At 60.6% G+C, this 23,156-nt stretch overlaps 2 protein-coding genes across 5 annotated transcripts in view; one reads left to right on the top strand and one right to left on the bottom strand.

Moving 5' to 3' along the window:
- Positions 1 to 1,746: 1,746 nt before the first annotated feature.
- On the top strand, positions 1,747 to 12,769 carry MAFF (MAF bZIP transcription factor F). The gene is made up of 3 exons (XM_044779844.2): positions 1,747 to 1,982; positions 10,305 to 10,361; positions 10,943 to 12,769. The coding sequence occupies exons 2-3, from the start codon at positions 10,326 to 10,328 to the stop codon at positions 11,399 to 11,401; spliced, it is 495 nt and encodes a 164-aa protein (XP_044635779.1). The 5' UTR covers positions 1,747 to 1,982; positions 10,305 to 10,325; the 3' UTR covers positions 11,402 to 12,769.
- Positions 12,770 to 14,391: 1,622 nt separating this feature from the next.
- Positions 14,392 to 23,156, bottom strand: part of TMEM184B (transmembrane protein 184B) — a 46,936-nt gene continuing 38,171 nt past the window's right edge. For 2 of the 4 annotated variants that reach the window (XM_044779834.2, XM_070506884.1), the window contains 5 exons: positions 21,397 to 21,488; positions 20,389 to 20,558; positions 19,757 to 19,951; positions 17,768 to 17,788; positions 14,392 to 16,882 (listed from right to left, as the gene is read on the bottom strand). In XM_044779834.2, the coding sequence (XP_044635769.1) occupies positions 16,641 to 16,882; positions 17,768 to 17,788; positions 19,757 to 19,951; positions 20,389 to 20,558; positions 21,397 to 21,488 (720 nt within the window). In that variant the 3' untranslated portion in view covers positions 14,392 to 16,640. The remainder of the gene's footprint in view (positions 16,883 to 17,767; positions 17,789 to 19,756; positions 19,952 to 20,388; positions 20,559 to 21,396; positions 21,489 to 23,156) is intronic. The other 2 variants (XM_070506883.1, XM_070506885.1) reach the window with 1 other exon arrangement.

Raw genomic sequence — 23,156 nt, 5'->3', positions numbered from 1 at the left:
GGGGACTAAGGCCCAGAGGCAGGAAAGCATAACAAGGATTCTGAAGTCACGTTACACTATGTCAAGGGAAGGGAGCCTTGCCTGTGACCAGGGCGCCACACGAAGACCTCCTAGTTGGGGAGGTCCTAAGCCCTACGCAGTGAAATAAGGAAGGTGCTATGACGCAGGCTCACAGAGAAGATGGCTCTGGGAGTGAAGGCAGGCGCGTCAGGCGGTGGAACAGCAGGAGGAAAGGAAAGGGAGAATAAACTGTCCCCAAAGTCACCTCTTTTGGGTGGGGTTCCAATCACTGAACAACACATTGCTTACATGTATGCTGGGCCCCTTCCAGTTGAGCATAGGCCCAGATGTCCAGACCAGGAATCGGTCAGATCTGGACTCAAATTCCAGTTCTTGTACTTCCTAGCTGGGTGACTTTGGAGAGTCACTTTACCTCTCTGAGCCTTCACTGATTTATTTCCTCAGCAAGTATTTACTGAGGGCTTACTATGCAGCCAGCACTGTTCTAGGCACAGGACATACAGCACTGGATGACACAGACAAGGTTCTACCCTCATGAAACTTACACTCTGGTTGGGGAAGACAGACACTAAATAGTGAGCAACTATATAGACAAGATGATCCCATATGGAGATATTAATGTAAAATGAAAATGAGTGTCAGAGGTGGGGGCTCCTTCAGCCAGGGCGGTCAGGAAAGGCCTCTCTGAGGCGGTGACATCTCAGCTGACCTGAAAGAAGAGAAAAAGCCAGGCAGTGAACAGAAGAGTACACAGCCAGTGCAAAGGCCCGGCAGCAGGAAGAAGCTTGGTGTGTCACTGTGGCTGAAGAGCAGTAGGTGACAGGTGAGGAGTGGCAGGAGGTGAGGCCAGAGAGTCGGGTCGGGGCTGGATGGCTTAGGGCCCTGTGGCCAGGGGAAGGAGTACAGTTTATATTCTAAATGCAAAGGGAAGCCAGGGAGGGTGTTAAGCCAGAGACAGGGCGAGAGTGTGTGAAACACGTTGATCTTTGCTTTGAGAAGAACGTTGTCTGGTGTGAAGGAAGCCTTTAGGAGCATAGTGGGGAGGCTATCAGGAGGCTGCTGCCCTTGTCCAGGTGAGCTGATGGTGCCTGGACCAGGTGGTGGGACTGGGGGAGAGTAGACGTGGTCCAGTGCAGGGTGGCGTTGGAGGTAGAGCCAGCCTGACTCGATGGCAGAGGAAGAGCGAAGGAGGGGATGGCACGAGGCTCCTGAGTTTGGGCTTGAACAACTAAGACTGGGGTCAGGGAGCTGAGGCAGGGTTGATGATCAGGAGTCGGGTTTTGGAGGTGGAGTGTGTGCAGTCCCCATCCGGCACCCACGTGGAGGCGCGGAGTGGGCGCTCTGGATAGAGTCTGGAACTGAGAAGCTGTTAGCTCTGGAAATATACATTTGGGGCTCATGGGCATATAGATGGCATTTAAAACCACGGGACTGGATGAGATCATCAAGGCAGAGGGTGTAGGACTAAAGGAGAAGCGGCCCGGGACCGTCGTCTGTAAAATGAGCCAAATGACATCGCCACCCACGCGGCTCTCGCGAGGTGTCTTGTGAACGCAAGCAGGCAGCGCTGCCTGGGCTGAGAACCTCGGCGGCGCCGAGGGGCGGGGCCCGCGTGGGGGCGGGGCTTGAGGGGCGGGGCTTGGCCGGGGCGGGGCCTTCCTGGGCGGGGCTGAGGAGCCGGCGGCCGCTCCCCGGCCGGGGGCGGCCGGAACGGTGACGTCACCGCATGACTGGGTTTTTATGAATGAAAGGAATCCTGTGAGTGAGTAATTCCGGGAAGCTCGCCTTACAACTCCGCGCGGCCCCCAGCGCCGCCCGCCCCACAACAAAACTCGCCGCAGCGCTCCCGGGAGGCGGCTCGGAGCGGCCGGCGGTCGGGACCGGAGGGGAGACGGGCCGCCGCGCGGGCCGGGACAGCAGCCGGACGGCAGCGGGAGCCGCGCGCGCCGGGCCGAGAGCGGGTGAGGGAGCGGGCCGGGCGCGGACGGGCGCGCGGGGCCGCGGCGGCAGGGTCGGCGCGTCCCGGGAGCCCCTGGGGCGGGGCGCCGGGGCCCGCTCCGTCCGGGCCCCCGTGTGCCCGTCGCCTGGACGGCTGGTGGGGGAGGAGTTGGGGGCAGAGGTCTGGGGCCCGAGACGGGGCCGAGCAGGCGTGGCGGGGTGCGGGGGTGACGGCGGCGCGGGGCGGGAAGGGGCCGCGCGGGCGGGGGGGCGTGCTCGTACGTGACTCCGGGGGAACGGCGCCTGGCCCGGCGCCCGCGGGCCGTGCGTGCGCCGTTTGTTTACGTCGGAGCGCGCGGGCGTGTGTCCCTGGCGAGCGTCCTGGGTCTCCTGCCTGGGCGTGCGCGCGCGGGGTCTTTCCGGGGGGAGAGAGAGCGAGTGTGAGTGTGTGTGTGTGTGTGTGAGTGAGTGAGTGTGAGTGTGTGTCCGCCCGCGCGCTCGTGTGTGTGTCCCTGTGTCCGTCCCCGCCCGCGCGCTTGTGTGAGTGTGTGTGTGTGTGCGTGCGTGCCCGCCCGCGCTCCCGGGCCGCTGAAGACCCCGGGGCCCGCGTACCAGCGGTGCGCCCCTCGGAGGCAGCGTACCCGCGGGAGTAAACGCGGAATACGGCCCGAGCGAGGGGAGCGGCCCCGTTCGCGGTCACACGGCGTCCGGGAATTCTCGCCCGGGCTGTCCCCTTCCCACCAGCCGGCGGCGGCCGGGCCCTTGCTCTCCCTGGAGTTTCCCAGGGCCGCGGCCATGTGACCGCGGTGTTTGTCCCGCGCCCAGAGCGGGCGCCTGCAGGACCGGGTGGGGCGAAGTATCAAAGACCTGGCTGGGCTCCGGGGTGACGGAGGGGGCCAGCCCTCGTCCCAGCACTCTTGTGGGTCTGGCAACAAAGTGGGCTGGGGAAGGTGGACCCTCGGGACTCTCCTCGTCCCCAGGGTTGCCCATCCCTCTGTCTCGGGAGGAACAGGCAGGGCCAGAAGACCCACAGCAGAGGTGGGGGGTGGGAAGCATCCCAGTCTTCTCTCTTTGGTGGCCGCCCTGGCGGGGCTGGGTTCCGGAGGTTGTACCTGTTGGGTCCGGGAGGTTGAGACCGGGAGGATGGGGCGGAGCTGGTTTCTGCCTGCCTGGTGGTTTCAGTTCGCAGGTGGGACTAGTCAGACAGACCTGCTGATGGCCAGGCCTGAGGAGCGAGTGGAGGGCCTGGGCCAGCTTAGAGGACGCAGAGCCCTCCCCCTGGGCCAGGCATGGTCAGCAGGCGGTGGGCAGGGGGTCTTGGTGTGTGAAGGGTTAATGGGTGAGGGGTGCGGCCCTGAGCTAGCCCCCTTCACCATCAGCCCCGCAGAAAGCTTCCATTTAGCCCAGCAGCCGGAGGGATGGGCTGGGGGCCTGGGACGCTGGTCCTACTCTGCCTGCTCCCTTCTCCCACCCACCGGACGGCAGAATCGTGGGGTGGGGGAGGCAGCTGAGCTCGCTGGGGTGAGGAACCAGATGATCTTTTAACTTTGACTCTCTGAGCCCTGGTGAGCTCTGCTGCCAAGCTGGGAGCCTCAGTGTCCCCATCTGCAGCAGGAACTAGGTGACATTCAGGGTGGCAGGATGGGGGTGGAATGGAGGAGGTATGGCAGCCTCTCCACACAGCCTATTTTCCAAGGGAACTCTGGGAGAGAAAGCAGAGCCAACAGCCCCAGGCTGAGGCCAGGGATGTCCAGGAATGTGTGAGGTTTGAGTAAGGGAGGTGGCCAGCAGGAGCACAGGAACCAGGCGGACCCGTCCTCAGAGCAGGGCAGGAAACAGCCCTGAGTTGGGCCAGGGGTCAGGGGATGAGGGGAAGTGGCTGGTTGGCTCAGGCGCAGGTGGAAAGCTAGCACGGACATTTTTAACCTGCCATTGAATCACCCCTGGGCCTTCACTGGGGCCGGGGACCCAGCATGGGCTCCCTTGGCCCTTGTGCCTCCCTCAGTCCTGATGCTTTTGGCCTGCGTTGCCATTGAGCCTGTCATGGGCCAATTGCCAGGGATGAGACGGGGAACAAACCAGATCCAAAGCCTGCCCTCTGGGAGCTTACAGTCATGGAGGGGAGACAAAGTTGAAGCAAGAGCCACCAAACTCAATGCAAAACCACAGCTGAGATGGGTGGTATGAGGGGGAGGTCACTGTGGTTTGAAAGTATGGAATAGGGCTCTGACTTAGGGCAATCAAGGAAGGCTTCCTGGAGGAGGTGGCCAGTGAGCCAGGTTGTCAGATGGAGTGATGATCATCTGAAACCCATGAGGGCAGGGGCTGTGATTCATCTTTGGGCCGTCAGGGCCCAGCATGGAGCCTGGTACAAAGTAGGTGCTTCTTGGATGTTTACTGATTGAATGAATGAAAGAGCACTGGGTTCGAGTCCTGGAAGAGCTCGACAACTCATGGAGAAAAAGGCCTGGGAAACCCAGGGAAGCAAGAAGCCTGGGCACGGGCTCTAGGGTTCTTGAGGCAGTCTCCCAAAAGCGAGCAGATCCTTCAGGACCTGGGTGACATCCTCCCTCACACACAGACACAGACCCCGTGTGTCTCTTTGGGAAATGTGCAGACAGGTGAGTTCACTGTCTGTTACTCATTTGTTGTTGGTGTGAGGATCCTGGGAGAGGGAGGGGCGAGAATGTGGGGGAGGCCTGAAGGTGTGGGCTGGAGGGGGTGCTGGCATCGCAGGTTTTGGAAATGGGCTGAATACGGTCAGGTTTGTGGGTTTGATGATCCCTCTGACATCCTTGGGGGAGGATGGATGGTGGGGTCAGAGGTGGAGGCAGGCAAGACTGGAGGCCAGTGAGGAGGTGGCCGCGGTCAAAGTTCAGCTGAAAAAGAAGGCCCTGCCTGTGCAGGTGGAGCAGAGGGATGGTCAAGGCTGATGGTCTCTGAGTTTGTGGTCTCACACGTCTGCCTCCAGGAAGCCTTCACTGATTTCCTTTCCCTGCCTCCAGGGCCTCCGCTCTGCTGGTGGTCTCGGAGCTCCATTCCAGGCCAGAATCTGACACTCTAAACTCCGGAATTGTCAGTGCTAGAAGGCAGCTGAGGCTTGGTAGAGGTTTGGCAGGTTGGGAAACTGAGGCCCAGAGAGAGGAAGTGGCGTACCTGAAGTCACACAGCGCAGATGAGTAGGTGGCAGAACCAGAGCTGGGACCCCGCACTCCAGCTTCCCCGTGTGCTGTGTTCTCCCGGCTTTGCCCCGCTGCCAGCAGGGAGGAGGCGCCGCAGGCGCTGGCTGCCAAGGCCCAGGAAAACACATTTTTTCCCTGTGTCCTCACAGAGGAAGCGAAATGGCTCAGCAGCCGGAGAGGAGCCCGCGCTGGCGGGTGGGCCGTCTGCAGGATGTCTGAGCGCGGGGCGGGGGTGGGGGCGATGGAGGAGGGCTTGTGGCTGCTGACTGGGCCAGGCAGCTGTTCCTCCCCTAGGCGCAGTTTGTTCTCCACGCCTCCAGAAGAATCTGCGGGCCTCCCGGGAAGAGGGAAGAAGCGGGGCTGAGGGGCTGGCGGACGTGTGGTGGCAGCGGGCACTGGAGAGCCGAGCTGGGGGTCAGGACTCCGGGGTTCCAGCCCGCCACCGCCGCTGAACAGCTGCTTGGCTGCCTCAGGCGCAGAACAAGGAGGTCGGGCCGGCCCCTGTCTCCAGCCCGAGGTCCCGCCTCCCGGGGCCGCCGCAGCCCGGAGGAGGACCGGCCCCTTGGCGTGCAGCCCACGGCACCGAAAGCTGGAGCTTATCAGAAAGTGCCCCCTTCCTGTGGCTTTCCCTCCGTGATTGCCGGGCTTGGCTGAGCTGGGACATTCCTGGGCAAGCATGGCTGCCTCCGCTGACATCAGGGTGCGGTTGAGGGGGCCGTGGCTAGAAGAGGAGGAGAAAGGGCAGAGGAGGGGAGAGCAAGTTCGAAGCCTCCCGAGGGCCTGAAAGTACTGAGAGGCCAGCCAGCTGAGAGGGTGGGCCTCCAGCCACCATGTAGAACAGGGGACGGCCACCGGTTTCCACCTCTCAGGCCTACTCTGGAGGGCTGTGTTGAGAAGGATTCTGAGGTTGTGTCCAAGCTCACCGGAAAACCGTGCTGTGTTGAGAAAGATTCAGGGGCTGTGTCCAACCTCATTGGGAAAATGTGCTGTGCTTGATGAGCGACGTCTGTGCTGGGAGTGGAGGGAGCGACCATGGCGAGGGAAGCCAGCCACCAGCCACCTCTGCTCTTTCTAAGCCTCTGGTCTTTTACGGACTGACTGTTATGATCATCCCCACTTTACAAGTGAGGAAACCGAGGCCCAGAGAGGAAAAGTAACTTGTCCGAGCGGCCAGGCCGTGCCTGCAAGGTTCTGCGGCAGCCACTGCACCCAGGGCTCAGCACCCAGGGCCCAGCTGGCTCTCGGGTAACCTGTGTAGGGAGGGGCTTCCCCTCTCCCATTGGGTCTCTCAGTGTCGCCCAGACTACCTAGGCGTGACCTAACACCCAGCTCCCTGAGCAGCTGGCAGGGGCCTGGACGGCGGTGACATGTGCATAGTCCCAGGCGACCTGGCACAGCAGAGCTGGGCGGCCTCGGAGACTGGCGAGTCCAGCCTCCCCTTCACAGGGGTGGGGAAATGGGGCCCAGAGAGGGTGCTCTGTGAGAGCCACACTGGGCAGAGGCACGTGGCTAAGTGTGGCCTCAGTCCTGGGCTCCACCCCCGTTAGCTGTGTGACCTTGAACTACTCTGTTGACCGCTCTGGGCAGGGTTGTCGGGAGGACCAGGGTGATGACAGTGTGAAAGGGATCAAGATTCAGTCCTGGACCTTGACAGGTGTTCAGAATTCCTCCCAATTTTGGGGGAGGCAGCCACTCCCCTGCTGTGTGACTTGAGGCATGAGATAACCCTCTCTGAGCCTCTGCCTCTCCTTAGGTAAAGTGAGGAAGTGTGGCCAGGTGGACTTTAAGGGCCTTTCCTGTGTGCCCCTGGCCAGCTGGGAGATGCTGAGTGAAAGCGAGGTCACTATTGCTATAGGCCTGACCCCTCCTGGAGAGACTCTGCAATTCTGATAACCTCCCAGGTGCTCACTGACCTCTACCGTTTATACCACTTGGTTCCACCAAAACCCTGTGAGGCAGGTCTTGTTCTGATCCTACACATGGGAAAGTGGAGACCCAGAGAGGTGGAGTGGCTTGCCCAGAGTCACACAGCCTGGAGAAAACAGAGATGAGACCCAAACCCAGGCTTGACTCTTAATCCAGTGCTCCTTTTCTTGTTTCCCATACCCCCCCGGGAGCCAAGCAGCATGAGGATGGAATGCGCCTGCGCCCTCCCCATCCTCCTGGTGTCCATGTACCAGCCCTGCCATGTGGAAGTCAGGAGGCAGGTGGAAAGGAGGCAGGTTTGGAGACAGGGCCAGAGGCTATTCTCTTGATGGTATTCAGCTGCGCTCAGCTTGGCACTCAGTTCAGACACCGACAAGCGGGTGGCGGAGCATGGCAGAGACTCCACGCCTCCACACCTCACAGTGCCTGCTCCCTGCCAGGCCCCGTGCTGCACCTCAGCACCCAGAGCTGCCTTGGCCTGGTTCCTGCCTGTGGGGCTCCCTGTCTGGTGGGGAGACGACAAGGAAAGGGCCCATTACAACACAGGGGAGAAGGGCTGAGGTGGGCGGTGCCTAACGAGTCGCAGGGGTCAGGGAGGGCTGCCTGGAGGAGGAGATGTCTACACCCAGGGCAGAAGGATGAGTAGGAGTCTGCCAGATAAAGTCGAGGGAGAAGCGTCACAGGGTGTGGGGTGGCCCAGAAGCAGGGAAGCGTGGGGTGAGAGGAAGTGAAAGCGATTCCGTGTGGCTGGGATGCAGGACGGAGTAGGCAGTGATGGGAAATGAGTCTGGGGTGCCACGCGGGGGCCGAGACTCTGTCCCCAGGAGAGTGGAGAGCCGTGGAAGGTCTGCAGCTGGGTAGTGAGGTGGTCAGAGTCAGCGGTGGGAAGCTCTCGGGTTGCTGTGCAGAGGCCTCCCAGGTTGCGCCGGCCCAGGGCCGTGTGCGTTGGGGGCAGTGCCATCTCGGAGGCCTGTACTGAAGGGGAGGATTGGTGGGCGTGCTGCATGAGGCTCTCCAGGGAGTGTCTGTGAGAGGGGAGGATCCTGACTGGGGACTTTCTGGGCCCAGCCCCCCAGCTATGCCACAGGAAGCCTGGGTGGCTCTGAAGACCCCCCAGCCCAAGGGCCAGGCCGGCTGCCTCTGCCAGGGAGCTCTTGAAGTGCCAGCTTCCCTTTTCTGTCCCATTCCTCGCTTCCCTCTGGGGTGTCGGACCCCCTGGCTGTGTGGGCTGGGAGGGGCCGGGGGTTCCTGGGAAGCCCTGGACTGTCCCCACCTCGGCCTGAGTCACACTGAGAATTCAACAGCCATTCCTTAATCAAGCGGCATGTGCTCGGCACTGCTGTAAGCACTGGGGACACAGAGGGGACAAGACGGCATCTCGCTGTGACGAGCTGGCATCCTAATGGGAGACAGACCCTGAACAAATACATAAAATATGTGTGGGTGATAATAATTATACATAGTGAGAGGTGCTGCAGAGGAACATGAGGCAGGGAAGGGAGACGGTGTGTGCATGCACACACACGCGTGTGTGTGCATCAGGGGCTGGGATTCTAAATCGAGTGAAAACATGAGACTTGAAGAGAGACCTGAAGGAAGTGAGGACGCAAACATTGTGGCTGTCTAGGGGAAGAGAATGCCAGGCAGAGGGAACAGCCAGTGCAAAGGCCCTGGGGAAGAGCGTGTGTGGTGTTTGAGGGCAGCAAGGAGGCAGGTGTGGCTGGAGCCCAACGAGTGGGGGGAGCGAAGCGGGAGGGTCAGAGAGGCATTGGCTGGGGCCACTCATGCAGTGGTTTGTGGGCCATTGTGATGACTGTGACTTCAGTCTGAGTGAGATGAGAGCCCTGGGAAAGTCCCAAGAGAGGAGTAACATCTGACTTAACGCAAGCCACCCTGTGTCACCCATGGGGACACTGAGGCACAGAGAGGTTAACTGATCTGCCAGAATCCCACAGCTAGTGAGTGGGACAACCTCTGAAAGGCCCCAGTGTGTCTGGTGCCAAAGTCCACATCCTTTCCGTTTCTCCCCAGTGTCTCTGAGAGACACCTGGGGTCTGCGGATGTGTCAGGCTGAGCTGAGGCTGCACGGCCGGCCCCACAGACAGCTCAGGGAACCAGGGCCTGGACCACTTTACACCCTGCTGCTCTCCGTCAAACAGTGCTTTGCTAATGAGCACCGAGAGGATGCTGCGCCTCGGACCTCGAAGCATCTTCCTGCCCTCTTCTCCTTGCTCCTCACCACCAGCCCTTCCCCAGGGGGCTGAGCGGATGGGAAACAGCCTAACAGTGAGCGGGGAGAATCAGATCAGCCGGGACTCGGGGGAGCCATGGGACAAAGGCCCCGTCCCAGCCCAGAGCAATGACCTTGGGCCCCTAGAGTGTCCCCTCCATGTCTCCCCGGTGCCAAGCACACGTCTGGCAAACGGTAGATGCTCAGCGTGTATTTGTTGAATGAACGTGGGGCTTTCAGGCCGGTGGGGGGCACTGATGGCCAGCGGGCCCCTCCTCCATCGAGGGGTGGCTGTCCTGTTTGCCCAGGGCAGCCCCAGGGACTGGAAGCATTCCCAACACCCGGTGTGGATGAGGGATGCTTGGGCGGTGCAGGGGGACCGCTTACGCTGTATTTTGATGGGGTGCTGGTCGGACTCTGTGAAAAGTCCTTGACTAGCACACATATGTTTTGTGCACTTTTCTGTATGTAGATTTTACTTAAATGAAAAGTTAAAAAAAAATCAAATACACATGTCCGGGCCCCCATGTGGAAGAATGTCTAGGGAGAGGGGACCCAGTCATTTGGTGCGTATTTATTGAGCACCTTCTGTGTGCCAGGCACTGATTTAGGCACATGGATAGAGTGGAAGGTGGAGGAGGGGTGGCAGGGAAGGACAGACCATAAATAAGTAACCACACATAAATAATTGCAGAAGAGGTGACTGTTGTGAGGGTTAGTAAATGAGGTTATGTGATATGACACAAGGACTTTGAAGAGGTCACACTGGGCAAAGACCTAAATGATGAAGAGTCGCTATGGGAAGATAACAGGGAAGAGAATAGCAAGTGCAAAGGCCCTGAGGCTAGAATGAGCCAGTCAAGGAGACCACTGTGGCTGGACCACTGGGACAGAGGAAAGTGATATGAATGAGTTCCAAGACAGCAGGGGCCTTGAATGCCAAGCTAGTGAGTTTGGATTTTATTCTAAGTGGAAAAAAAGTGACCTTGGCCTCCTCTCTCTCCTAGGTCTCAGTCCAGAGGGCAAACATGTCTGTGGATCCCTTATCCAGCAAAGCCCTGAAGGTGAGGTGGCAGCCCCTGTGGTCCCCAGTCCTCCCCCTCCCTCCCTCCCTGGCCAGGCTGAGCTCCCCATCCCAGCTGCCCTTTCACTTCCTGGAATCCCCAAGCAGGCATCAGGCGTTCAGGAGACCACGGGAGTGGGCCTGGGCTGGGAACCCGGCGGCCTGGGCTCTGACCCTAGGCTGTGTGCCCCAGGGAAGGTCACTTCCCTCCAGGACCTGCTTCCCAGTCGGGACAGTGCCCATTGGGCTGTAGGATTTCAAAGGTGCTCTCCTGGGTCTCTCTAGCTGAGACCAGGCCGGGTCGCTGGGTTAGAATTCGGGCTTGGCCCTGGGGTGGCTCCTTTTGTGTTCAGAACCTGGTTTGGCCCAGTTTCCCCTTTCCGGATTCCTGCCCCCTTCGGGGTCTTGGAGCAAGTCCGGTGCCTATGGCGGTGAAGGCAGAGCACTAGGGGTGGAGGGGGAGCGGTCCCCAGCGCCCGCTGTGCACCGGGCCCGGGGCTCAGGGCTGAGAGCCCAGGGCCCACAGGCAAGGGTGCGACCCCGGGCCTCAGTTTCCCCATGCACCCAACGTGCCTCCGGCAGATCAAGCGCGAGCTGAGCGAGAACACGCCGCACCTGTCGGACGAAGCGCTGATGGGGTTGTCGGTGCGCGAGCTGAACCGGCACCTGCGCGGGCTGTCGGCCGAGGAGGTGACGCGGCTCAAGCAGCGGCGCCGCACGCTCAAGAACCGCGGCTACGCGGCCAGCTGCCGCGTGAAGCGCGTGTGCCAGAAGGAGGAGCTGCAGAAGCAGAAGTCGGAGCTGGAGCGCGAGGTGGACAAGCTGGCGCGCGAGAACGCCGCCATGCGCCTGGAGCTCGACGCGCTGCGCGGCAAGTGCGAGGCGCTGCAGGGCTTCGCGCGCTCGGTGGCCGCGACCCGCGGGCCCGCCGCGCTCGTGGCGCCCGCCAGCGTCATCACCATCGTCAAATCGGCCCCGGGCCCGGCTCCCGGCCCCGCCCCCGGGCCCGCCCCTGGCCCCGCCCCCGCCGCCTGCTCCTAGTGCCCGCCGCGCCCCGCCCCGGCCGCGCCCCACGCCCCGACCACGCCCCTCCGGCCCCAGCGCCCCTCCCAAAGTGCCTGAGCGCAGTCTCTGTCCCCAGCTGCCATTTCTCTGCAGCCACCAGCCCCTGTGGTGATGACACATTCCCTCCCCAGAGCCAGTCTTCCTCGTGCCGCCCCTGAAACTAGGACCTGATGGCCCCGGGGAGGGGTAACTTTGGTGAGATAGGAGGTAGGGTAGGGGCGGGGGTCTGGGGTCTCCCTAGGCTGAAAGTTCAGCCTTCTTAGATTGGTGGATGGGATACAGAGCGGATTAGAGAAGGGCTGTCGGGGAGAAGAGGGCCACCCCTCGTCTTGTAAACTGTTTGCTCAGATTGTGCCAGTGGCCCTCCCCAGCCTCCCAGGATTCAGGACTAGGACTGGCCTTGCATGTGTCTTGTGGGGCTGACTCGCTGGAAAGCTGATGCTCCCACCTGTGCTTTGGGCCTGGGGGTGCCTGGCCTTCCAAAGCTGGGATAGTCGTTAGAAATGGCTTAGTGAAACCCAGTTAACAGATGGGGAAACAGGCCTCCAGCGGATGTGACAGTGCCCGAGGCCACATATCTTTAGCGGTTAAACTGGAATTCAAAGCCAGATCTTCCCACTGCTGCCTGGAGATTCTAGCTGTGGTTGTCAGGGGGACGGTGGACAGGGACCGAGAAAGTGGTGGAAGGGCCTCCCTGGCTGGGAGACAGCTGTGAGTCAGGGGCAGAGAAGTAGAGGGAGAGAGAAGGTGACGCAGACAGAACAGAGGGAAGGAGATGGCCTGGTCAACCCTGGGCTCTCCCTGCGGCCAGGGAGCTGGCCAGCCAACAAAAAAAGGGACCAAGGAGGTGACCACTGTGGCAGGTGGGGAGATGAGAAGACAGATCCTGGGGTCCTGCAGCCTGGGGTGGGGTCCTTAAAAGGAAAGGGTCCCACCTCTCCCCCTGTGAGTGTCCACTGTGGGGTAAGGGCTGACCACTGCCATTGATTGCTGTTCTCCTGGGAAGCCCAGCCCCAGCCCCTCCCCCCACGCTGTAGACAGTTGCCCTCCCGCTGTTTATTTATTACACGAATCTAAATTATTCTCCCCAGCCAGAGGCATAGCGCCCACTCCCTGGAAAGTGGTGTGACCCTCAGCTGGACTTTATATTTTATATCTGCAAATAAATCACATTTTATCTTATATTTAGGGAAAGCCGGATGGCAAAAACAACCAAAAAATGTTTTAAAAAAATTGCCCGGCCCCCAGAATTTATTTATTTTCTGACTTACAGTAAGCGAGTTATGCGCCTTCTGTATTTTGTAGACTTTCTGAATAAAGTCAAGTTCTCTTTTTCCACAGTGAGGAAGTGTGTGTCCTGGGCTGGTTTTTTTTGGGGGGGGGGTTCCGAATGAGAGGCCTCCGATGGGGTTCTGCTTTCAATCCCGGCCAGGGCCCTCTGCTGATGGAGTTTGCGGGTGAGGAACTATGCGCCCTCACTAGCCTGTGGACGCGGACTCGGGAGTGGGGTGGAGGCCAGAACATCTGTCCTTCCATCTGGTTGCCTGGAGCCAAGGAGCCTCCCTGGGGAATGCAAAGCCAGGAGGACAATGAAATGCAGGGTTCAATCCCTGGGCGTCCCTTCGGCAAATAAACAGTCCCGCCCAGAGAGGAAAATTCCCGGATTTAAGAGTAATCTTTCTAGCACTTTCACATGGAGCTCTGATTTTCTACAGCCAAGTAGAAAATATTTTCCCCACGTTCCGGAAGGCACAGGGAGGGGGGAGAGAAGCGGCTTCCTCAGTCCCAGCCTGCAGGCCTAAAACGCAACCCCGCGTCTCACCCGAAGCCCTGAACTCAGCGCACCATCAACCAGATCTGCCAGCCCTTCTGGGGCACCCTGAGGGGTGGGTTGGGGTCTCCTGTGGTCTGCAGGGCAAAAACTGGGGTTTGAATCCAGGTGTCTTTTTCTAGCTGTGTGACTTTTGATGACTTATTTAGCTTCTTGCAGCCTCAGTTTACCCATCTGTAAGTGAAGGGACCCTAAGGGCGTAGGTGTGACAAGCATTGGGAACCTGAGGGGCCGCACGCTTTAACACGCAGAGGAAACGTTTCCACAGTAAACGTGGCACACAGCTGTGAGGATTTCTGTGGCTGGGTTGGAGAGATGAGGCTGGGAGACAGACATGTCTGTGGAGGGTGCTGGATTCGAAGGCTGGGGAAGGGCCAGCCCACATGGTCGGCGTGGTCCACAGGCCTTTCTCCCCCATCTCAGGTTGAGGCCCACGATCCTGATGCCGAGATGCTGAGCTCAGGCCTGCGGAAAGGGCCGCGTGGAGGTTAGAGGCCAGCGGGAAGTTCCCCCGCCCCTGACGCATTCCTGAGCGCCCTGTCATCATCATCGCAGGCCAGGCCCCAGGAAGGCATGCAGAGGGCAGGAAGGTGCCCTGCACCACCAGACACCTGACCTGGGGGGCAGGCGCAGTGCCCATGGCCCAGCTCCAGACCTCTGTGCCTCTAGGGGAGGGACCTAGGGTCCCAGGGTGGAGGGTGGGCTCAGGGAGGCAGGAAGGTAGCCTGGAAGCAGAGGGTCCTGGGACATCTCTTGAGCCCCTGGGAGACACCTGCAGGAATGGGGCTGTCAGTGTGTGCACCCATCCAGCGGGTTGATGAACGGGAATGAGGCTCCACCCACGGCGCACAGCAGCCCTGGGGGGTGGGGGGGGTGGGCCCCTGTGACCCAGGCTGCCACTGTGTCCCACTGGCTGGGGGAGGGGGAGACACTTCGTCCAGTGGGGGCTTGGACCCGAATTTTAATCTCTTAACAATGTGAATCCCCCGTCGCCTACACATTACACACTGGAAGTTAGAGGGTTTCTTGACACCCCTGCCCATGACCACTAAACCCACCCTCGAAAATAACGGGGGCGGGGAAGAGGAAAGAACGAACCTCACCCACAGGCAGATTTCAGTACAATCTATATTATCTCATATATATATTTCTTTCTCACTTTATTTGCTCACTTCTGTCACGCATTTAAAATGTCACAGAGACCAAAATAGAGCGGCTTTCTGGTGGAACTCATGGCAGTCATACACGAGATACAAAACTAGGGGACTCTGTCTTCTTATACATCATACAATTAATTTTTCAAGTATTTTTATGTACAAAGAGCTACTCTATCAGGGGAAAAAATTAAAAAAAAAAAAAAAAGTAGGCTACGCATCCTAGGAAGGAGGGGTGGACTGGTCACCACGCGTCCCCAGCCCGTCTCCCCAGGGGGTCGCTAGCTCCCTGCCACTGGGCCCCTCCTCCCCCAGGCCCCACACTAGCGGGCAGGTGCCGGGGCGGGTGACGACCAAGGGGCAGGGTGTCAGCAGCACACTTTGGCCTGGAAGGAGAATCAGAGAAACAGATTCATGAAAGCAAACAGTGGGCCTGGGGACAGAGGTCCTCAGACAGCCTGCACCAACCTGCGGCCTTCCTGGGCAGCTTGGTACCAGCTGGCCAAGCCCACCAGACAGGGGCCCGAGCGCTGTCCATGAGTACCCCCCATGCAGGCCTCTGTGTCCCCTGGGGGCTGGCTTTGTCAAGGGAAGGCCCAGGAAGACTACTGGGATGGAACCCCTGACCCTGATGGCACAGTCCCGAGGGATGCTCATTCCCGGAGCGACCAAAAGGAAAGATTCCACGGTGAAGTTCCACTGCCACAGGCCAGGGCCCTCCTCCCTCACCCACCTGCTCCCCTAGGCTGCGGCAGCCCAAACCCAAGTGCTATCTGGGTGTCAAGTGGCGGAGGGTCTGCCTGCGGGAGTGCGCACCACGTCCTGTGGGAGGCTCTTCCTAGGACAGTGGCTGGTGCGAGCCCAGCCTGCTGGGGCTCCAGCCCTGGGAGGCTCCAGGTACACGGCTGTGGAGGGGGGTGAGGGGAGGGGACTGGCGGTCCTGGCCACCCCTGAGGCCTCTCCAAGGGCACTTGGCCCAGCACTGCAGGATCCTCTGAGTGCCAGCAGCTTAACAGGGAGCCCCCAGGAGTGTCTGGGACAGACTGAGGGCCTAAGGAGGGGAAGCTTTCATATGTGACTAAGGCACAGAAGAGATGGGCCAGGGGGCCAGATGAGGCAGGGCACAGGCCCTGTGTGGATATGAGGCCAGCGAGAGGGGTCTGGGACCACTCCTCCCACCTCCCAGTGTCCCGCTGCATGCCCCATCCCTCCATCCCCCACCCCCTACAGCAGGCCTGTGTTCCTCCGGAAGCTGGTCTGAAATGAGGAGACTCAGACCTTTACCCTGAAATGGGAGGGAGACGCTCCAGGGAGAGACCAGGACCCATTGGGGTTCCGATCACTCAGCCTGGGACCGAGGGTTCAAAGCCTCCAACCCTTTGAGCAGCCAGGAAGCAAGGCCTCTGCCCAAAATGCTATCAAGGAAGACCCCAGGTGAGAGGGCAGTGTGGGCTGCTGGCTGTCCTTCGCAGGCAGGAGGAAGGGGCGTGAGGCGGCAGAAGGTGTGGCCACAGGGGACACCCAGGGGCCCAGTGACCCTTGCTTCGAGAGGCCGCATCAACAGAAGTGGGGCCCAGAGCACCCGAGCACCCTTCCTAGGTAGGACCCGTGGCTCCTGGTGTCTGGCTCTGATCCTTGCAGCATGCCAGGCAGGCCTGCGTCAGGAGGAGTCCACAGAGAGCATCCGCGCGCCCTCCGCCCTCCTCCTGCCCGCAGTGAGGCTAATCTAGCGTCAGACAAGGGTGGACGGGGGAGAGCAGGCAGGCAAGAGCCCAGGTCCGATATTGCACGGAGTTTGGGGGTGAAGCCATAAGTCTCGTTGGGGAGGGGCGGGGAGGCGACCTGGGGGAGGGGGCTAAGAAGGCTGCAGCCGCTGGTCCACAACACAAGCTTCTGGGCCTGGGCATGGCTGGTCCCGACATGCTGCCACCACACGATGAGCCGCAGGGGCATGGGAGTCGCTCCCAGTGTCCTCTGTCTGTCACCCGGGCAGTGCAGGCGTGGCCGTGTATAAATATTCCTGAAGGCTCGTAGGTGAACCTGGGCTGTCCCCTGGGCAGACAGCATCTGGCTGTTCCTCTGGAAGCGATATGTGAGTGTTTCTGGTCCAATAAATTAAAGGGCAATGCCAAAGCTGCGCCAGCCTGCCTCCTGGCCCGAACCTGAGGCTGGAGGGGGGCACACCCTGCCCTGGGCCAAGGCGCCAATCCTTCCCCACCAGCAGCTGCGCCTAGAACTCGTCATCAGAGCTGAGCAAGAGAGTCTTCTCATTGTCACGGGCGCCACTGAGGCTGTGGGAGCGCGAGAGGCCGTGGGCGCCGCCGCGCCAGGTGGGCCCGGGCTCTAGGGTGGACTGCTGTGTGTACTGCTGGTAGGCGGGCGAGAAGTTGTGGATGGCATCCTGCACGATGTCGTGCGGGTTCATGGTCTCCTTGAGGCTGCTGGAGATGCTCTTCATGGGGGCGCAGTGGCCTGCAGGGCAGGAGGAAGGGGGCGGGGGTGAGGGAGCTGGGACAGTGGGGTGCCCCTAGTCCTGAGACCAGCCCCCGACCCCAAGGCTGTGTCATCCAACCACCCCCTCTTGGGACAGGGAACAAGGTCCCACATATTAGAAGAGACAAACAGAAATGGCTTCTTTGGCTGGGGTACGGAGCAGAGAGCACCCCTAAAGGGAGCAGACAAAAGCAGCCCACCAGCCCGGCAGGTGGGAAAGGACCAGGGGTGAGGCTGGCACTCTGCAGGCAGCGAGTCCAGAATACCCTAGGGGGGTTAGCCCATGCCCCTCTCACCTGCGGGAGAGCTCCCCTTCCCTCTGTGGAGGGGATCAGGGACCCGCTCCATCAGGACAGGCTGCCAGGAGCCTGGACCCACAGTGGCCCAGCTGTCTTCCCCGGCTCCCCTCTGAGAGGGTGGAGCCGTCTGCCCTGCTGCGCTTCTTAATTCCCTCTCTAACAACTGATGTATCGTCCCCACGTGCTGGGGAGAGAAATGGCCCAGGCCACCATCCCAGATGTAAGGGAGGAGCCCAGCTCTGTACCCAGGTCTTCACACTCAACTCCTGTGCTCTTTCTACCATCCCGTTCTCTGCCATAAACAGCTAAATGCTCCTCCTTTCCCCTTAACTGCGCCTCCAGATGGAGCAGGGCATATTCCAGAACAAGGAGGGACCAGAACAGAAACAGGCAAGCTCTATGGAGGGCGGGCCTCAGCAGGCAGCTGCCCTGGGATCGGCCACCCAGGGGTGCCTGTAGGGGAGGAGATGGGGACACAAAGAAGGAGCTAGGGAGAGAGGCATGCTGGTGACAGTGACCAGGACTGACGTGCAGGACAGACGTGCGGACCAAGAGCAGAACCTACCGTAAGGGCCATACGTTGGCACTGCCCGCGGCCAAACCCGGGGCAAAAGCAGGGGGGAGGGGAGAGAAGCCAGAGAAATAGAGAAGACAAAAGACAGCTGAGTGAACACCATGGGCTCTCCGCCGAGGCCGGCACACCACACCGTCACCCTGCCCGCCCACATCCCAGGCCCACCCAGCACCCAGGCAGCCCCCGCTGCCCCTTCGGGGCCTGGGGGGGAACATCCACCTGGGATGACTCCTCCCACAGTGCTCAGCTTTCTCTTGCGGATGGAGATAACAAACACTAGACACCCAGAATGGTGGTGGGAGTTCAACCTCGGCACCTAAGGCAGGCCCCGCCCCCAATCCTCTTCAGGCTGGGCTGGAACTGCCAAGCCTCTGCCTCCTGCTTTACAAGCCTCGCGACACTTCACAGACGGCGGAATCAGGATGAGGGGTTACTTGTACACTCCACATAGTAGAGCCCGCTTTGCACCCAAGCCTGACTTGAGGGTGAGAGGGGCTGGCACTGGCCCAGGACCGGCATGGGGGTGCATCCTGCCCTTCCCTGGCAAGGCTGGGCTGGGGTCCCGCTAAAGCTGTATTTCTGGCCATGCTACTTCCTGCTGGGGGTGGATGTGTGTGGGGGCGCAGGTGGGAGGACAGCCTGGCAGCGGCTGCGAACCTCCGCAGAGCCACGTGCAGAAATGCTTCCTTAGGCCCTTTTAAACCTCAAGTGCACATAAAGGGCTCTCTACCACGGCCCCAGGCCAAGGGGACCTTCCCAAGGGAGCAGGCTCTGTCAGGACCAGGTCCAACGGACATCATCCTTGATACTGGGTGGGTTGTTGGCCAGATCCTTCCAATGCGGCCCTGGCAGGCAGGTGAGACCCCAGCTGGCAACGGTGAGCCGTGGCCAGCACAGCACCTGGCACTGAGTAGGTGCGCAATTAAAAACAGAAAAAGCGCCTACAGCCCTAGCCAGCAAGTGTGTTGGGAGAGCACAGTTGGGGGCACAAGAGTCGCGGGGCCTGGAGGACAATTCAGTGCGCACCTCCAGCGACCGCGCAGGCATTTGCAGGCCTCTGCCCAACCAGGGAGAGGAAAGGCTGCGGGAGGCAGGGGCCGAGCAGCGCTGATGCGGGCTGGCGCCTCAGCACCCCGCTTGGCACGCCACTCCTGGGCCTGCAGGGCACAGTGGTGGGCCTGCGGAAGTGGGCTTCTTGCCTCCACCCACATGACAAGGGAGCTGGCAGCAGCCCAACCCCTGGGCGGGTGTCAGACCAGGAGCGTCCCTTCCCAGGCCCTCGGCCGCCTCACTGGGTGGGTGATTTCAGACTCCCCAGCCTCCTTTTCCTGCCCCCTGGAACATCCCCTCTCCACCCAGCAGCAGCCAGAGGCAGTGCCCGGGTGCGGGGAGCTCTAATACCACATGGTGCCGGGCGCAGGCCAGGCCAGGTACCCAGAGCCTGAGGACGGAGCTGGCACGTGGGCACTCTGAAGACTCTCCAGGGCATTCTAATGTCAAACTGGGGCTGCCACATCTGTTCTAACAAAGACAGAGATGAGCAGGTGTAAAAAGAAAGCTGTTAAAAGCTATTACCCTCTGAGTCTGTTTCTTAGAAGGAATCAGGTTTTAAAAAAAAGAACTTCAGAGACAGAGGACTATAGGACAAAATGAGTAACGTGTTCGATGTCAGGAGCTGGTAGGAACCTGTGTATTCTAGGGTCTCCGTCCTGACTTCCCACGTGGGTACTGTGCTATTGCACCTCGGGGTCTCCACACCCCAGCCCGGCTGCCAGAGACAGGTGGGCCTAGCTTCCAGGACACGCCCCCTGCCTGGCAACGGGGTGGAGGAGCCTCAACCTCTGGCTCCTTTGCCACATGTAAAACTGGGGATGCCTGAGCCATCAAAACCTGTGGGAGACCGGGAGGCAGGAGGGGCCCGGGCGTGGGGCCGCGGAGCGTTGCTCCTGCCCGGGGGCATCTCCACAACTGGGCTCATACCTTGTGCATCCAGCCTCTTGTCAGCATAGACCTTGTAAGTGAAGGCGTGCCGCAGGGCCAGAGCTGCGAAGAACATCTCCACGCAGATGATGAAGTCCTGGTAGCCGGCAGCCACGGTGCCCTCGCCCACGGACACGCGGGCCGAGTGGATCTTGGGGATGGCCCCGCACTTCTCCAGGATGGCCAGGAGCATGCCTAGAAGGGTAGGCGTGGGTGTCTGGTCCCAGAATGGACCCCCTTCCTCCATGCAGCCCCCCAAATGCCACACCCCCCAGGGAGGACGGAAGCAGGGTCCACAGCTGCTCCGGTGAGGCAGGGATGCCAAGACTAAGCTGAGACTTCCAGGAAACCCCACTCCCCAAGCTCCTCGCTGGCCACCAACACTGAGACGTCGTCAATTATGCGGGGCCCCTGGGATCCCCCATCCATGAAGTGGCCCCACCAAAGCTCCCCACGGCTCCTGTGAAAGGCCCCTGAGGGCCCAGACTTCACACCCAGCGGGCGCCCAGTGGACGGAGGCCCCTCTGAGCTCTAGGCCAGGATCGCCCAGGGGATGGTGAGCAGGAGGAAGGGGACACGGCTCAGGGGACAGGGCGGCACACAAGCCTCACAGGGGCTGGGAGGAGGCTTACCCTGCCAGAAGGAGAGGAAGATGACGGACTTGACCATGAAGAACTTGAGGACGGGGCTGTAGGGGCTGAGCAGCTCCCGCGTGGCGAAGTAGAAGAGGAAGAGGGCGTAGAGCGCCAGGCTGACGGAGATGTTGTAGATGATGGTCACGTAGAGGTAGCCGCTGGTGACACTGAGGGGACAGGGGCACATTCTCCGGCTTGAACAGACCCTTCTGAGGGACAAGGGGCCTCCCTCCCTCCTCTGCCCTGCCCGTATGCCAAGCCCCATGGCTCTCAGTAGTGCACTGAAGAGAGGCGATCGAAGGGGTCCACACATCGGGGGAGGGGTGCAAGGGTGTGCGCTGCGGCCCAGGTCAGCCCTCCTGCCTCGGCTTCACCACAGACGCGCCTGAGCCACCCGCCTGCAACTCTGGTGCCCACACTCCTAGCGCAGGACACAGGCGTGGAAGCCAGTTGGGGGCTCAGCCTGACAGTCAGGCGGCAGGTGTCTGAGCGACACGACGCTCAGTTTTGCTCTTTTCACTTGAGCCGAGTTACGTCCCCCAGTGAGGCTCAGTCTGCTCACCCACCTGGGTGGGGCCATTGTGTGGGCACAGGGAGTACACGGGAAGCATCTGCAAGGACAGGGCCTGGACACCTGGTCACTTTCACTAGCCCCCAAAACGAAGAGTGTGTGACACTTTACACGGGAGAGGCCTTCTACCTGGGAACTCACGATGGGCCTCTCGGGGGCTCTGACCCTCTCGCTCCCTGCCTTGGGAGTGGTCACTGTCCCTTCTTGGCCCATCCCCAGGGCACCACCGCCTGTATATGAAGATGACGAAAGCTGAGGGTTCGCTTCTGTGCTGAATCAGGGCCAAGTGTGAAGATGGCCGCTGCCAGGCTCGCGCCTCGCCACTCAGGGGTTCAGGGAGGTCGGAGGAAGGCAGGGCATCAGCCTCTGGGCAGGGCCAGCCACCCCTGCACTGACATGACCCCCACACACCGCTCAGGGGATCCGCTGCTTACTCAAAGTCACCATCCCGGTACTTGCCGAAGGCCTGGAGGACCACGGTGCTGACAGCCATGAGCGGCTTCACCACGCAGAACTGCAGGGTGGCCTGTGAGGGGAAGAAGGCCAAGAGGCAAGGATGAGCACAGAACCCGTGTAACAAGCACCTCCTCTGGCCAGCTGGGCCTGTGCTGGACACCGGCGGACAGCAGAGGAGAGCCCAATGCCCTGCCCCGAGGGGACTGCTGTCTGGAGGGGGAGGCAGATGATGTGAGACGTGACAGTGCAATGTAGATGTGTGAGAAGACAGAGAAGGAGGAAAGGATGACCGATGAGGGGATGGAGGAGCAGGAGACAGAAGATATCATCAGAGAGGGCTTCTCGGAGGAGGCATCAGCAGGAACGCGCCAGACAGACAAGGGGGCAGGCTTCTCTTCCAGGCAGGGGGAGCAGCTCACACCAAGGCCCAGATGCGGAGAGCGGACAAGTGCGACGGATAAGTGCCGGTAAAGGGCTGCAGCAGGAAGGTGGCTGGGGGACGGGCAAGGCCGGGGCCTTGCTCCAGAGAGTGGCCACTGGGGGAGCAGGGGTGGGCAAGGGCCTCCTGTCATCTTCCTCATCCACCCCCGAGTCCGGCTCCTTGCTGCACAGCCTGGGCCTGCATTCAGGGTTCGTGTCGCTGTGGGTCTTACTGGGGTAGAGAGGACCTACAGAGCATGGAATAGGAAGCAGCCCAAAGCACAGGGTCTGCAGTCCCGACATCTGAGTGTCAATTCTGGCTTCACCAACTACCAGCTGTGAAGCTCGAGTGAGGGGTCCCTTAGCCTCACTGGTAAATGAATGTGACCAGCCCCCAGGCCACAGGGTCGCAGTGTGGAGACTGCAGAACAGGACAGCACAATGTCTTCTCAGAGGTCACCCACCTCTGTGCTTTCAGTAAAGGGCTCTGCTGGCCTGCTCAGCCACTGACAGCATTCCGAGCCAGGTCTCCACAGTGCCCGTGGAGGCCCCAGTAAACTCAAGGGGTACCCACGGTGCCCAGGAAATCACTAGAATCCCATTCTCTGGAAATCAAGTTAACCAAAGCCATGAGGCTCCTTTTGTGGGAGTGGGAGTATTAAAAGGCTAAGCAAGTGTGGCTCCAAATAGGGCAGGGACCCTGGAGCAGAGAAAGCAGCCTGCTGAGCCCAAGTTTCTGCCCTGCCCGGGGATCGGAGTGCAGGGCAGGCCCAGCAGCCTGAGTTGTGGGGCTGCCACAAGGAGAAGATCACGTGATAGTGGCTAGAGGGGTGATGCTGTTGTCAGCAAACCCCACAAACCACCCCACCTGGAGGAAGTGGGACCAGCACTGTTTGGGGCAAAGAAGGAGCAATCTGCACTGAGTGAGCGCTAAGAGCCTGCCAAGAGGCTGGTGCTGTCCCGGGCCAGCTCACTTGGTGCTCAGAACAGCCCATGATGTACGTACTGTCGTCATCCACATGACAGATGAGGAAACTGAGGCACGGAGAAGTTGAAGCGGCAGAAGAGGCATCAGAGCCTAAGTCAGAAGGTCCCAGAGCCTTCACTCCACCGCAGCCCTGGATCGGGCCTGAAATCGGTCAGCGGCTCCCAGGCCAGGCTGGACCTCCGAATCACCTGGCGAGCTCTGAACTCGCTCCAGGTCCCAGACCTTCTCGTCAGGCCAGCGTGGGGGTGGCTGACCCAAGAATCTCTGCTTCTAACAAGCCTCCAGGAGATTCAGACCCTGGGCTGGTCCTGGGTTTCTCAGGCCTCTTTC

This window comes from Equus asinus, chromosome 4, assembly GCF_041296235.1.
Source record: "Equus asinus isolate D_3611 breed Donkey chromosome 4, EquAss-T2T_v2, whole genome shotgun sequence".
Lineage (NCBI taxonomy): Eukaryota > Metazoa > Chordata > Mammalia > Perissodactyla > Equidae > Equus > Equus asinus.
This window is presented reverse-complemented; position numbering and strand designations above follow the sequence as displayed.